The sequence below is a fragment of the Idiotropiscis lumnitzeri genome, chromosome 21, assembly GCF_059441095.1.
Source record: "Idiotropiscis lumnitzeri isolate Australia: NSW breed Sydney's pygmy pipehorse chromosome 21, RoL_Ilum_1.0, whole genome shotgun sequence".
Classification (NCBI taxonomy): domain Eukaryota; kingdom Metazoa; phylum Chordata; class Actinopteri; order Syngnathiformes; family Syngnathidae; genus Idiotropiscis; species Idiotropiscis lumnitzeri.
This window is the reverse complement of record NC_142411.1, coordinates 9,695,988-9,710,334: the sequence shown is the minus strand read 5'-3', so window position 1 is coordinate 9,710,334 and position 14,347 is coordinate 9,695,988. Positions and strand designations below refer to the sequence as shown.

The following is a 14,347-nucleotide window of genomic DNA, read 5'->3' as shown; positions in this document are numbered from 1 at the left end:
CACGAGCCGTGACGTTTGAGTCTGATGAGTTTGTAGACTTTGGGAAATCTGGCAATCCATGACAGATTTATGGCTGTTTACAACAAGTGAAAACAAATACTAAAAAAATATACATTTTTTTTAAAACATCAAGGAATATTTTAACTTTCTTTCACAAGATAAATTCCGAGTCGTTTCTATTTTATTGCGAATTTTACGTCTTTTGTGTTGTCCAAAGTATTACAATTTACAACGTTCGCAAACGTTACGTAGGGTAGTATTAATACCAAGCAGCCGGTGGATACTACATCGTGGAAAAGGTGTCAGTCACATAATTACGGGTAAGAAATTTAATAGGTTGTTTGCAAGAAATACGATGCAACCCCTGTGTATATTAGTTGACTTGTTTAAAATATTTTGGCCAGCGCACATCCGTTTTAACAGTCAGGACTCCACCCTCCGAGTGAAAGCAGATCACCGGTTACAACTGCTGAGCCTTCCGCCTTCTTATCAAAGGTCGTCTATTTTAAAGTCATTCTAAACGTTGTCTAGCGATGACTCCGCGTCGCTTACGTTGTAACGAGAATGCGTTAATGGAAATGATTATTAAAATCAAGAGTCTTTGTTTGGTGATGGCTAGCCGGTAGCGCCGATCATCACTTCCGCATTGACTGCAATCCGCCCTGTTCGTGTTGTAGCTTGTTGGCATGTAGTCCTTGTACTGCTTCTTCTTACATGATGGTGTTTGAATGCATCGTATGCAAATTAAGGAGCATTCGTATGATAAACCTTTTATTCAATTGAATATTTGTCATGAATTTCATTTAATTCAACAAACTAAATCTAACCAAGACATCTTGGAAAGTTTGTGCAGACTCCCATTTAATGAGTTAGAATTTTATTGTCCGAACTCAACTCTAGTTCTACATGTTATGTAATGTCACATTAATGGTGGAAAAAGTCAAATTTTTTTCTATCACGAATACCCAGCATTTGAACAGGGGTGTGTAGACTTTTTCTTTACGCCATAGTGGGCAGTCAGTGAAGTTGTTGTAGAAAAAGTGTCATGTGAATTGTGTGCGGGGACATTGAAGGAACGCGAGTGTAGAAGTCTTATGTGTGGGTGGATTATGGTAAATGTATGTAATTTTCATTATAAACTCCCATCACATTGTTAGCCCTGTAGGCTGTCAGCACTGTTTAAGATTTGCTACTTACTGTGATCCAAGTGGCACTACTGCATTGAAATAAAGTAAATATTGTGAATAAAATCTGTCTTGGGTTTACAGGGGAAAAAATTCCATTAACATGTTTGTGTCTTGATTCAATTCCCTTTCCACAGCAACAATGAATGTCACTCATGAAGTAAACTTACTGGTGGGGGAGATTGAACGACTTGGCAGCAAAAGTGAGTCCAGGCTCTTATTGTGCATTGTAGCATTTTGGGATTAATTGTCTTTTGTCTAGCCAGTTAAATTTTAAAGCCACTTCATTCCACAAGTCCAATACAACCAAAAACTTTGCAGTCATGTGATTGTAAGCCTGACTGCTCCTAGTGCTGAAAACATGTTGATCATTACCTCTTGTAGAAATACGCCTAAGGCTATAATTATTAAATCTTATGGTATAGACGTTCAGCTTTTCCATCTAATGGTCATTGTGTAAGTAAATAAATAAATGAAATGAATTCTCTAAATTGATCACAGATGCTGAGGGTCAAACAAGCGTAAAGTTTGGAGTGCTGTTCAACGATGACCGCTGTGCCAACATCTTTGAGGCTTTGGTGGGTACCCTGAGGGCTGCCAAGAAGAAGAAAATTGTCACCTTTGACGGCGAGTTGCTTCTACAGGGCGTCCACGATAACGTTGATATCATCTTGCTCCAAAAATGAGGTTCGCTGTTGCTCACAGCAACTGCAGTTGCAAGTGTTTTGGTGTCTTTTACCAAATATTGAGCTTCTGCTGCATCAATGAGCGTTTGCTTTCAGTATGCGCAAAGCCCACTGTTTAAATTCTCATTGCAAGACTAAACAAGTTGGAACCTACAGCCCGCTCTGATGGCATAATTTTTATTCACTTAAATTTGAGTTAATTTCATTTCACTGCACCAAACAAAACCTGTTTTGGGGAACAGTTTTGTTTTAAGGGCTAATCAACAGACACAAATTATAAAGGTAGTTTTAATAACCTGTGGTTCCTCAAACAAAGCACACTGGCTTGAAAGAATACTTTAGATCACAGTCCAGAATGTGATTAGTTGTATGTGGCTGATAAAAGTTACATGGCCTAACAAATGTGTCTGATTTAAAAATATGGAATAGAACAGTACTAATGGGTTTGGGCTTCGTGTTTTGTTTGCTCACATGTTTCGTTGTAAGAAATTCTTTTTCATTAACTGTCAAGACTGCCAACTTTCCTCTCGCTGAAGTTTATTAGATTTTTTTTTTTTCACCAAAATGCTCAGGGTGATTTCCATCAATATACAGTACTGGGAAAAATACGTTTAAAGAACTACTGTGACTTTGTGAACACAAGTCACCAAACCTCTGGTATGACATTTTCTGTGAAGTTGCAGGCTAATTCATGCTGTGAGCTGACTCTAAACATTTCAACTTGACATGTATTCCAATTAGCAATGTTTAAGCAACTTTTACTGAATGTCATGCATACTTCAGTAAGAAGAGCAAACTGCACTTAACAAATTGTTCCTAGTGAACATGTTTTTTTAAAGGTACATAAAGTTAGATTCAGCTTTCTGTGTGCATATCAACAACAAAATATCTGGATTAATTACGCAACACATAGCAATGATATGTTGGCTAATTATGGTTCCATGCATTACTCAAGTCCATTATGCTACCTCTCAACCTTTGCATTAACACCGAGCAATTCAAGACCAGAACGCTCTGGAGACAAGTGCATTTCTATACCGCATTTCTACCTTTTTATATTCCTTGCTTTGTGGATTCCATTCTATCCTTTTGTTTTCCTTGCCAAGCAAACTTCCGCCAAAAAATCTGTCCATGTATTGGACGAAGTGTTTACATTGGACATTTTTTTGCAGTGCAACTTTTTAAGCATATAATTACTAAAGGGTGCCAACAAAAAATATCAGTTTGTACTTTTTCCTCAGGACCAAATGAACTCAACCAAATATGCTTGATCGATAAATGAACTCGTTTTTGTCTAATTACACTGTTATTTTTGTACTGTACAACGACACTTGTAAATCAGGCATCAATCTGGCAAAATAAGTGCAGTCCTTTTTTTATGATGCTGAAAATGAGCCTCATATAAATAAATTACAACTGGTATAAAACTAACCCACTATAATCTGTGCTGAATCACACAATGTAGGCTTGTGTGCATTTGTAAAAATTATGGGAGATGCAAACAGTAAGATGCCTGGTCTGCAAGTTCAATGTGTCCCATTAACTTCTACTGCTGTCATATCAACCAGGTGGATCTATTGTTTCAGGTGTTTGGTTGTGTGTTTTTTTTTCTTTTTTTAACAACATGCCTTGTAATTGGTATTCAAACAGCATCCGATTCAGATCAGATGTTGTCATGTGAAATGAGTTAGAATGTCACTAAATGAATGGTATTGTAAAACACATTGGCTATCACCTTGATAATAGCACTGGAAAAAAGGAAACCCAGGTAATTAAGATTTGATCAGGTCTAGACACACTGGTCAACTAAAATGTAAATGACATGTGAACATACAGTAGCAAGAAGAGATAGAGTGCTTGCCAGAACAGCATCAATACCTCAAGCTGTTTATACAATGATCAATGTTTTTGAATTGATACACAACTCCTGCATAGTGTTAGTATTACTGTCTTGTATTGCCAATAACCCATGTTAACATTCCAATAAATGAAAAATGTTCACGTCACTCTGCTTTGCCAAGGATGTACCTTGACTCTCTCCCAAAGTCAGCTGGGATTGACTCCGTAATGCAGCCAATAGGAAATAGATATTTAAATCTACTTGCTTTCTAAATTGATTTATATTCACTTTGGTTACATAGGTGTATATATATATATATATATATATATATATATATATATATATATATATATATATATATATATATTTTGTTGCATAACACAAACGTTTTTAAACCAAGATTCATGTGCATGTCAAAATCCCTCATGTAAAAAGTAAAACAACAAAAACGATGAGATTCAGCATTATCGCAACTCAAGTCTTACTTAGTTTAGTTTATTTAGTTTGTGAGATAAAATAAATTAAACACTGCAACGAGGCACCGTGTTTGCGTGCGCGTGTGTGTGCGCACGTGTACATGTACATATATATATGTATATATACATATGTATATATATGTATATATATATATACACATAAATTATTGTTAATTTAATTAATGACACATTGAATTTATTTAATTCCACATTTAATTAATAAATGAAACATTTATTAATGACTTTTATTCATTCTTTAATGTTGCATTTATTTATCTGATGTATTTACTTCCATATTAATGAATGAATGAAACAATCAATGAAAAGTTTAATTAAACATTTCATGATGTAATTATTTCTTTAATTTTGGCACTTCGAGTTCTCTATAATGATAAGCGGCTCGCAGAATGAATGAATGACAAGTGTCTAAAAAACAAGAAGCTTTCAGAATTCCCAGGGTAATTGAACACAGCAAATGTTGCCGTCGGCCAATGCCGGGGGTCCAGTGACGTCACGGGGTGGAAGAAGACGACAGAGCAGGAATGAAAACAAGAGAGGGGCACGCCTTCTCTCGTAAAGGTTATAGCAGCTTAATAAGTGCAGTCAGAGCTGCACGGAGAGACTAAATAACAACACCAATAACTACTACTACGACAAAAACACGTCAGTGCTCCATTAAACATCGAGAGTACCCCTGAAGAAATGGAGTCCACAGAAATGACAGACTACGTTAACACTAGCCGTTGTTGAAAGCGATCGAACAGAACACTTGACTCACGAATCGTGTGGAGGGAAAAATGCCCAACCAGAAGAACAACAAGGGAAAGAAGAGCAAACGCACCAACAGCAGTGGAGATGAACAGGAAAATGGAGCCTGTGCGGCCGCAACAGGAGGCGCGGCCGCGGTTACTGCTGCTGCTGCACCCGGGAGCGAGCGTTCGAGTGGTAAGAGAGGAAATGGGACACAGACGTACACGAACAAGTTTGGTGATGCTATCTTCCTGCGTTGACTGTGTGTGACATACTTTGGGTTGTGTGACATGCCTGCACAGCGATGTTGCAAACGGCCGTGTTCGTGCAACGGATCTCGTTGCACAGAAACCCAGCCGTGCAAAACTACCGTGCTAAATGATGGCATTTTAATGGTTTGCACGCAGATCATCTGCAAATGTAGGGTTGGGGGCCTTGTGTGAAACGAGTAAAATTGTACATCGTGCGTATTTATCCGATCCAGAAAGTCTGCTCATTTGCCAGCGATTTATTTACGTTTATTTATTTGTTTTATTCCACATATGGAGATAAGAAGCATTTCTTTAATCAGTTATTGCTTGACGTTTCGCCGAAAAGATCTACTGCTGTCTCTTTAAATATATTGATCGTGAAGTAAGTGAGATATATATATATATATATATATATATATATACGTATATATATATATATATATATATATACGTATATATATATATATATATACGTATATATATATATATACGTATATATATATATATACGTGTATATGTATATATATATATATATATATATACATGTGTGTATATATATATATATATATATATATATATATATATACACGTGTGTATGTATATATATATATATATATATACGTATATATATATATATATATATATATATATATGTATATATATACGTATATATATATATATATATATATATATATATATATATATATATATATATATATATACGTATATATATATATATATATATATATATATATGTGTGTGTGTATATATATATATATATATATATATATCCTGGTCTTATGAAGATTCCCATGCATATCATGCACATTTAGATGTAATGTAGTGCTAATTTTATGTGTAGGTTGCAGATGTCAAAACTGCCCACACAGTGCTATCGGAAAGTAATTGACTTTACACTCGTATCAACTATTCCTCTATTTTTTATGCAGTCTTAATAGACAAAATGTTAAGCAAGCCCCCTCTCTGACCATTTTCAAAACTAGTTTGAAGACGCATTTTTATTCTTTGGCTTTAGACCCAGCATGAGACCAACTGGTCTGCTGTTTTCTGGAGCCTACTGTAGTTAGTATATTGTCAGTTAATTTGTGTTATACTTGAGTGCTTTCACTGTCTTCGTTATTGTATTATGGCTATTTTATGTTATACTGTTATAAGTTTCACACTCAGGATTGAATACTGCCACAGCTTGACTTGAGCTGTGTATGAATTTAAAATAATGTAAAATAATGATAAATCAAGACCAATGCTATTTTTAAGTATCCTTTGCCTGTGCGGCTCATGTTTTTAGTTGATGTGCCGTGTAGATGACGAATGATTTTATGAATATGGTTCCCTTGAAAGTAATAAGTTCTTTAGGTATTTGAAGGGTAAGATGTATTATTGGTTAGTTTGTAGCACTGAACAATGTCACAAAAAAAAACTATCACCAAAAGGGCCCATGCCTACTCTGACCTAATTGACATAGTTTCTCCCCTTTTGCGTTTTCTCCATTACAAGGTCTAAGTCCTACTAAGCCTGTTGCACACTATCCTTCAAAGGCGTCTTTTTTAAGTTTTCTGTGTAAAAAAAGAACGTTTCCTAGCGTCTATCATAGTATAAGAAGCGTAAAAAGACACAGGAGGGGAACTGTGTGAAAGGGTATGGCGGAAAGTCAAAACAGGATTATGTAAATTTAATGCCCAAGAGTCACTTGGGAGTTAAACAATTGTTGCTGTCTGACCAGTATTTTATACATCTCACTAGACCTGCATGGACGTTGTGACGCATCTAATCATCTGATTTTGAGAAGCCGATCTGTGAACAATGTGGGCGCTTACACAATTTCTGCTTACTGCTCTTGAGGGTTAAACACAGAGAATTAATTTCACTGTACATATGACAGAAAAAATGTAGTCTGATATTGTTCTGTTTTTTATTATTTAGAGGCCCAGTGCGCGACTCCTCTCGGCTGCAGCTTGGGCCGGCCCATTGACCTGGAGAAGGATGACTACCAGAGGATCCATTGCAACAACGAGCTCTGCCCCTACGGAAATTGGATGCATCTGCAGTGTTTCTACGAGTGGGAGAGCTCCATTCTGGTACAGTTCAACTGCATCGGCCGTGCACGCTCATGGAATGAGAAGCAGTGTCGGCAGAACATGTGGACCAAGAAAGGATACGACCTAGCGTTTAGGTTCTGTTCCTGCCGCTGCGGCCAGGGTCATCTGAAAAAAGACACTGACTGGTATCAGGTGAAGCGCATGCAGGACGAGCGAAAGAAGAAACCATCTGAGAGGAGCACTGGGAGGGTGGGGTCCTGTGGAGGGGCTTCTGGGTCTGGGGACAGTGTGTTTGAGGACCCCAGGAAAAGCAAGCCAGTGGGAGGACTGGGGAAAACGTCGCACAGAGCGTCGAGTCAGGAGCTACCGCGAAGACAATCGGTAGACCGCCAGAACTCAGTCGAGAGAGGAGCAGGAGCAGCAGGAGGTCTCTTTCCCTTAGGGCTTCCTTTGAAGTCTCCATGTGACTCCCCGGGACAGTCTCCTCCAACTGGTTTCTCATTTTCGCCAACTTCTGTGCTCGGACCTGGCGGGGTTGGTTCAGGTTTTCGGGGTTCCCGTCAATTGGGAGAATTCCTCAAATCCGCGGTGCACATGGACGTGCAGCGGAAGCATCTTTTAGTCGGGGGAGCCCTTAGCCGAGCCTCCGGCTGCGTCCCTCACCTCGACCCAGCAGCTGTTCTACCCCTGCAGATGGCCTTCACACTCCCGCTTCATCACCGACTTGCCTCGGGCAGTTTAGGTGACGGCGCCCTTCCTCAGCCTGTGCAGTTCCTGAGGAGGCTGGATCTCTCAGAGCTTCTCACTCACATCCCTCGCCATAAACTGAACACCTACCATGTTCGAATGGAGGATGACGCCCAGGTTGGTCAGGGAGAAGAACTGCGCAGGTAAGAAGAGCCTTGAACATGTAGGGCCTTATTTTTGTGACCAGTGTAAATTTAGTGCAATAGAAATAGGTATCTGCGCCGTTGTGGGTGTGAACACAGCTCACTTGATTTACAGCCAATCGAAGTGGCTCCCTCATTGTTGTTAGCCAGACCCTATCTCAGTTTCATTACCAGACCTCACAAATGTTCATCTGGATGAATTGACAAAAAAAAAAAACACTCCAAAATCTTACAAAAAAAACTTCCCAGCTGTGTGGAAGCTGACAAAGGGTGGACCAGGTCCATACATTCTATTATTTTCACTTCATGATGGTAAAGATTGCGTTCTCAATTCATATTGTCTTGATAATATGCAAGTCTTATGAGTATTTATTTTGGGCGCTGACTAGCAAAAAAAAAAACATTACCTGAAATGTCATTCAGCCAAGGACATTACAGCGTGAAGAAGCGATGAGAGTGAACGTCAAACAGGAAGTTCTCTTTCTTTCATCTACTGTACAACGCAGCTGGTTTCGAGTGACCACAAAAAATTATTCTCATCAAAATGTACTCACTATTTTCTTATAGGTTCATCTTGTCCACACTCAGTGCAAGCCAGAGAAACGTGGTCAACTGTGCGCTGTGCCACCGTGCGTTGCCAGTTTTTGAACAGTTTCCGCTGGTGGACGGCACAATGTTCCTTAGCCCATCACGCCATGATGAAATTGAGTACGACGTTCCTTGCCACCTGCAAGGTAAGAACTGATTCTTTGCATCATTTAAGCTTATTTAATTTCATCTGGACATTGTCAAATATTTGTTTATTCATCGCCACAGCGTTGCATTCGCATCTGGCACACGAATCAACGAGAATCGAGGTTAATTCCTTGTAATTTTTTTTTTTTTTTACTCGTTTACTAGTTAAATTAAATAGTGAATAGGCTCTAATAAGGCTCGGATAATGAATGGACATATTCTAATTGTTAACAACAGAGCATTTCATTCTATTTGCAGTGTCGAGCCACAATATTCTTTGATGTACACCACTGGCTCACATATTTTAATATGGATGGCACTTAATTTGCATAGCTGTGAAAGGATAATTGATTAAGCTTCGCATGCTTTTTGTCCCCGTTTCTCGAGAGAAATGGTTAAATTTGGCCCTGCTGTTATAAAGTGATGAATTGAAATTTGATTTGACACAGAAGGATAGAAAAGTTCAGCTTGCATATATAATATATGAGTACTGTTAGTATTATCCAGAACTGAGCACTTGACCCTTTTTTGTTGGTCAGTCCCCCACCCTCTGGTCGCGATTTCTGTATTGTTCCGGCCTTGAGCCTCCAGCCTTATTCATAAAAATGGTCGGCCCCCGACCCCGTTCCAGCGAAAATACTCTGGTATTACCTTTATAACTTGGTTTGAGGACATACTTTTGATGTACTGCAGTGTGGTATCTAACCGAACAGCTTTTATTAGGATTGTGATAGATAGTACACAATCTTAACCCAAAAAACACCTTTACTGATTGATAATATTGATGGACCAGCATAGATACCCCTCTCTTTTAGCATTAGCCTCTGTGCTAGCGTTACTATTCAGAGTTAACGCTGTAAAATGATCAATGTTTATTCCAAGACATCAGTTTAGCTTTTGTATGTTGCTTCCTTTTTCTCAGCTGGAAACTAGTTAGATGTTGAATATTCATCGAGCATATCAAGCTAAGTAAATTATTAATGAATGGAACGCTAATATAATATACAACCTTAAAGGGTTCTATCGTCACTGGAGCTACAGAAAATGTACAGTTCCTTTCTTTCTGACTTGTTTGAGTGGTAAATATCCAATTTATAACTTCACCATATGGTGCATATTTACCTCGGTAAAACCTAAATGACATGTTCAAGGGAGCTCCTTGTTTTTTTTTTTCTTTTTATTATTATGCCTTTATTTGGCAACTAATCGTCTTTCTTCATCTCTAACAGGTAGGTTAATGCACCTCTATGCCATATGTGTGGATTGTCTTGAAGGCGTCCACAAGATCGTCTGTATCAAGTGCAAGTCTCGCTGGGATGGGAGCTGGCACCAACTGGGCACCATGTATACCTACGACATCTTAGCTGCTTCACCCTGTTGTCAGGTAGAAATACATATATAAGCATTAAAAATATGTGTAATTTTACACACTACCATTGCTGGTGGTCACCTTTTCCTGGAATCATCAGTGGATAGAAAGACAAGGAGCAGGAGGAATAAATATATTAGATCAAAATTGTTTTAAAGCATGCTCACCCTGTAGTAAACTGCATTAAAAAAATGTAGGCATGCAGTTAAACCCAAAATGTTTAATAGGCAAAATCAGAATAGATGTTTATACTGTACCTTGGAAAAACTACTGGCATCCTTTTTGAATTCTCATATTTTTTCTTGGATATTTATCTCAATTAAATGTGTTGAATCATCAGGCTAATTTTAATTGCTCACAAAGTGAACCAAAGTAAATACCAAATGCAGTTTCTTAATGATAATTTTATTTATTAAGGGAAAAAAATCTGTAAAAAAAAAAAAGTAATTGCGTGAGTTGACTGTGGTTAACCAGATTTTGGCAAGCCAAGTTCAATTTTTAATGTTCACACCCATGCTTAATTGCTTCTTCATTTTGGTGCATCAGCTTAAGGTAAAATGTATTTATTTTGAAGCTGATAGATTTTAGTCTTGGCTGCGGGTTATAATTTTTGCCGAGTCAATGTTTATATTTTAACATACTAACGCTTGTATTCACAATGCTTCAAAGGAGTATTTTAGCCACACACAAAAAGAAAAAAAAAATATAATATATATATATATATATATATATTATATGTAGATCTCGACTTTAATCCATGCACAAGTTTTTTCATTCATTTATTTATTCAAAATATGTCACATTAAATTGAAAGAAAAGCCTAGTTTCATGTTTTATGTATGTAGATTGTATCCCCACCCAAAGCATGATATGACCTATGTATGTCTCTCTGTGTGCCACCAGGCTCGTCTCAACTGTAAGCACTGCGGGAAGCCAGTGGTAGATGTTCGTGTTGGCATGCAGTATTTTTCCGAGTACAGCAACGTGCAGCAGTGCCCTCATTGCGGCAACTTGGACTATCACTTTGTCAAACCCTTCTCCTCCTACAAAGTACTCGAGGCTTATTGACAAATGTTGTTCATGCAGGCTAGTTAATGCTGCTTTTATTTTTACAAGTTTAGTAAAGTTTATATTTTCATGTGTGAGGAGGAGCTCAAGGTTAGTTGGATGTCTTAGGTTCCCACTTGTACTGTTTCTAACTTTTTTAAATGTACACACAGAGCACGACTCTTGTTAAAACTTCCAAGGCTAATGCTGGAAGTTCAAGAAAGGTGTTGGATTAAGTGTGAAACACATCTATTTGTGACAAGTGAATGTATCTGTAAGCCAAATTAGATTTTTATTTTTATCATAAAATGATATAATTCTTGAATAAAGGTAAGATACATAGTGATGTGGATTTTATTTTCTCATCATGTTCTGAATTGAGTTCACTGCAAACAATTCCATAATGTTTTATTCACAACAGTCACTGCCACTTAAAGGGGAAGTCAACCCCCAATTTTTTTTGCAAGAATATGTTCTAGTCAAAACATGGCATTCTGATTAATATTGCATTTGCGGAATATGAATTAAGCAGTAAAATCCATCTCAGTTAGCGTCCATTTTGTCACATCTGTCGACTAAACTGCATTTGCCCATAACTACCAAGATCATTTTATTAATTTTTTTAGACTAACTGAAAATGTGTTGATGCAGAAAGGTTATGGTACATTAACAATGAGGTAGTCTCTTAAAACAGTGCCAAGTCAAACTAGCCTCTGCTGATTACCTTCAACACTAAAAACATTAACGATTCAAGGGTTGACACCAATTTGTAGGAATCACGGATCTGAACGGATTGTAATACCAAATATAGCTTATTTCTCATTGTTTGTTGAAGTGTCTTGTGTGCCTGGTGGTAAGGTTTGATCCTCAGCAGCCTGTGAGCTGGCAGTCTGCGACAACGAAGTCTGATCTTTGTCTCTTTTGGACAGTTCTTTCGCTGAAGGCGGCCGAAGTACGCACATGGCCGCTTGACCCTCACGTATGACTTTTGGCTTGGAGACAAATCCCACCATCATTTCTATTTGTTGCACCATCTGCTCTAGGTTTTGATCCTGTGAGAAAATAAGATTTATTACATGGGATATGAAGACACAATATATAATAAATTTAGGACCAGTGGTAAATTGGGCATACGTCTTCCTCACCAGGTCGTTGGAAGGCTCTTTGCGTGGCGAGCGCAATGTAATCCTAACGTGGTGCTTCTTTTCCAACCAGCTTTGCACCTGCTTCAGTTTGGTGGTCAGGTCGTGAGGAGCAATGCTTGATGAAAATGTAAGCTCTTTGACTTGCACAGGAGCTATACAGAACATACAACCAAAACAGCTTACACTACATTCCATCTTCTAGTGACATGCCGAAGGTATGCAGATTAGCATCTTTTTACAGCTCTGTGCGCAAGTACAGTATATTTACTTAATGTAGAGACTTGTGAGTGTCAAAGTAACTTATTTTGGCTCCACATACCGGCTTTGGCTTTGTGTTTCTCCCACATTTTCATCTGTTCTTCATGGATTTGTTTGCCACTCATCAGACGATAGACTGGAGGCTCTTGTCGTTCCCCGAGCAGCACCAATTTGAGACCCTTCTCATCCATGATTCTGAGCACATCCGCACGGTGGAGAACACCCAAGTTGTCCCCTGTCTCACTGATTACTTGGATCTGTCGCTCCGGGATTTTCCGGCCAGTGCTGGAAAGGGTGGTACGAGCTCGAGGATCCTGCTTTTTTTTCTTTCCTGCAGGTGTCGGGTTCAAGTTATCCACCTCTGTGCAGAAGGGAGACCATCTCCAAGGGTCAGCAAAGCTGCTGCTCTTTTCGCTCCTGAGAATCCTCAATGCTCTCGTCCAGGAGCCAGGACTGCGCCCATACACCGTTTGGACTGCATGACAAAGCACTTGCCTCACACATCCTGCAGCCATATTCTGAACACAGTAAGCACACATGCAAAATGTTGAAAAGTCACAAGCTTGAACAATTCTTTAAATTTGTTCCCAATTGAGAGGCCTGGAGAACATCATGGAGTGCATGACTTCGTAAAATTATTTTTGAGCAAATCCCCATTTACAAAAAAAAGATACATTTCTACTAAAATGCTCAAGTTTAAGTACAGTTTATTGTTTTTATCTTACTGTACTAAACGAAAATGAAATAGTGGCGTTTTTTAAAGTCCAAATAACTCTTGGGGGACAAACAAAATACACTTTACTTGCAGCAATGGTATCTTTACTATCAACAGTTTTTGATTTTTTTATATTTTTATTTTCTGACTTGCCTACCACTCTCACCAGCGTGGAGCTCGCTTCGAGTCGCTAATACAAAACAAAAGTATTCAATAGTTATTTTGACGCTTCGGGCTTCGCTGAACTGATAAAAACATAACAATGATGTTTTTGCAGCATTCGACCAATACCGTTCAATGTCGCGAGTTGCTGCTTGCAGAATCTAAAGGGTGACGGCGGCTGTCTTCTTCCGCAATGCTCTTCTTCGTGTATTTATTCTGAGATAACACATTTAGTAAACGTACATTACTGACCCCTATACGTATCACAATGAAATGCATTTCCATCCTTCCTCAGTCATTGTTTTCTTGTTCTGTGAATGCTTTGAAATAAGACATTTTAAGGCAAAATATAAACCTCTGGATAACTCAAAGCTATTTTATTTGTTAGATTTCTTTGCTGTAAGATAATATCTAACAGGAAACTAAGGAGAGAAAGGAAAACAGGACCTGCATGACTGAAACGCCAACCCAACGTATTAACAATCAAATATGTTTCTTCTCATCAAACAATTCTTAAATGATGGCATGGGTGGGGAATATCCTGCTTCCCCTAATATGTTGCTATCTTGTTAATACTCTATGTTTTATGTTCCTATTCCCATGCCATACAGTAATGAGTAGAAAGGACGTACTTTTTCCAATGTATAGATTAAAAGTAAAAAGTCAGAGAAATAAATACTTGATTTCAAAATTGAAACTACAACCATGCTAAATTAAAACACCACTTCAAAGTTCAACCACACCCCAAAATTCTGCTTCCAAAATGAGTGGTGACGCCT

The 14,347-nt window shown here is 38.2% G+C and overlaps 3 protein-coding genes across 7 annotated transcripts; 2 read left to right on the top strand and 1 right to left on the bottom strand.

Moving 5' to 3' along the window:
* The first annotated feature begins 185 nt into the window (after positions 1-185).
* On the top strand, positions 186-3,876 carry abracl (ABRA C-terminal like). Of its 2 annotated transcripts, XM_088286879.1 has the most exons (4): positions 255-320; positions 405-495; positions 1,322-1,387; positions 1,686-3,876. In XM_088286879.1, the coding sequence occupies exons 3-4, from the start codon at positions 1,327-1,329 to the stop codon at positions 1,868-1,870; spliced, it is 246 nt and encodes an 81-aa protein (XP_088143005.1). In that variant the 5' UTR covers positions 255-320; positions 405-495; positions 1,322-1,326; the 3' UTR covers positions 1,871-3,876. The 2 variants fall into 2 exon arrangements, with proteins under 2 accessions (XP_088143004.1, XP_088143005.1); XM_088286878.1 differs by lacking the exon at positions 405-495 and having other exon boundaries at positions 186-320.
* A 776-nt stretch (positions 3,877-4,652) lies between these two features.
* Positions 4,653-11,630, top strand: heca (HECA ribonucleoprotein granule regulator). Its single transcript, XM_088286910.1, has 5 exons — positions 4,653-5,131; positions 7,132-8,137; positions 8,705-8,871; positions 10,102-10,256; positions 11,145-11,630. The coding sequence occupies exons 1-5, from the start codon at positions 4,984-4,986 to the stop codon at positions 11,307-11,309; spliced, it is 1,641 nt and encodes a 546-aa protein (XP_088143036.1). The 5' UTR covers positions 4,653-4,983; the 3' UTR covers positions 11,310-11,630.
* Positions 11,629-13,823, bottom strand: mtif3 (mitochondrial translational initiation factor 3). Of its 4 annotated transcripts, none has more exons than XM_088286911.1 (4): positions 13,698-13,823; positions 12,753-13,209; positions 12,434-12,585; positions 11,629-12,340 (listed from the first exon to the last, which is right to left on the bottom strand). In XM_088286911.1, the coding sequence occupies exons 2-4, from the start codon at positions 13,204-13,206 to the stop codon at positions 12,101-12,103; spliced, it is 846 nt and encodes a 281-aa protein (XP_088143037.1). In that variant the 5' UTR covers positions 13,207-13,209; positions 13,698-13,823; the 3' UTR covers positions 11,629-12,100. The 4 variants fall into 4 exon arrangements, with proteins under 4 accessions (XP_088143037.1, XP_088143039.1, XP_088143040.1 ...); XM_088286913.1 differs by having other exon boundaries at positions 13,573-13,719; XM_088286914.1 differs by having other exon boundaries at positions 13,564-13,710.
* Between the last annotated feature and the right edge of the window lie 524 nt (positions 13,824-14,347).

Excerpts from the sequence above, each read along its gene's own strand:
- abracl (XM_088286878.1), top strand. The coding sequence starts at position 1,327 with ATGAATGTCACTCATGAAGTAAACTTACTGGTGGGGGAGATTGAACGA. Across the intron at positions 1,388-1,685 it reads TGAACGACTTGGCAGCAAAA|ATGCTGAGGGTCAAACAAGC; the intron begins GTGAGTCCAGGC and ends AATTGATCACAG.
- heca (XM_088286910.1), top strand. The coding sequence starts at position 4,984 with ATGCCCAACCAGAAGAACAACAAGGGAAAGAAGAGCAAACGCACCAAC. Across the intron at positions 5,132-7,131 it reads CGGGAGCGAGCGTTCGAGTG|AGGCCCAGTGCGCGACTCCT; the intron begins GTAAGAGAGGAA and ends TTTATTATTTAG. Across the intron at positions 8,872-10,101 it reads CGTTCCTTGCCACCTGCAAG|GTAGGTTAATGCACCTCTAT; the intron begins GTAAGAACTGAT and ends CATCTCTAACAG.
- mtif3 (XM_088286911.1), bottom strand. The coding sequence starts at position 13,206 with ATGGCTGCAGGATGTGTGAGGCAAGTGCTTTGTCATGCAGTCCAAACG. Across the intron at positions 12,586-12,752 it reads GAAACACAAAGCCAAAGCCG|CTCCTGTGCAAGTCAAAGAG; the intron begins GTATGTGGAGCC and ends TGTTCTGTATAG. Across the intron at positions 12,341-12,433 it reads AAGAGCCTTCCAACGACCTG|GATCAAAACCTAGAGCAGAT; the intron begins GTGAGGAAGACG and ends ATTTTCTCACAG.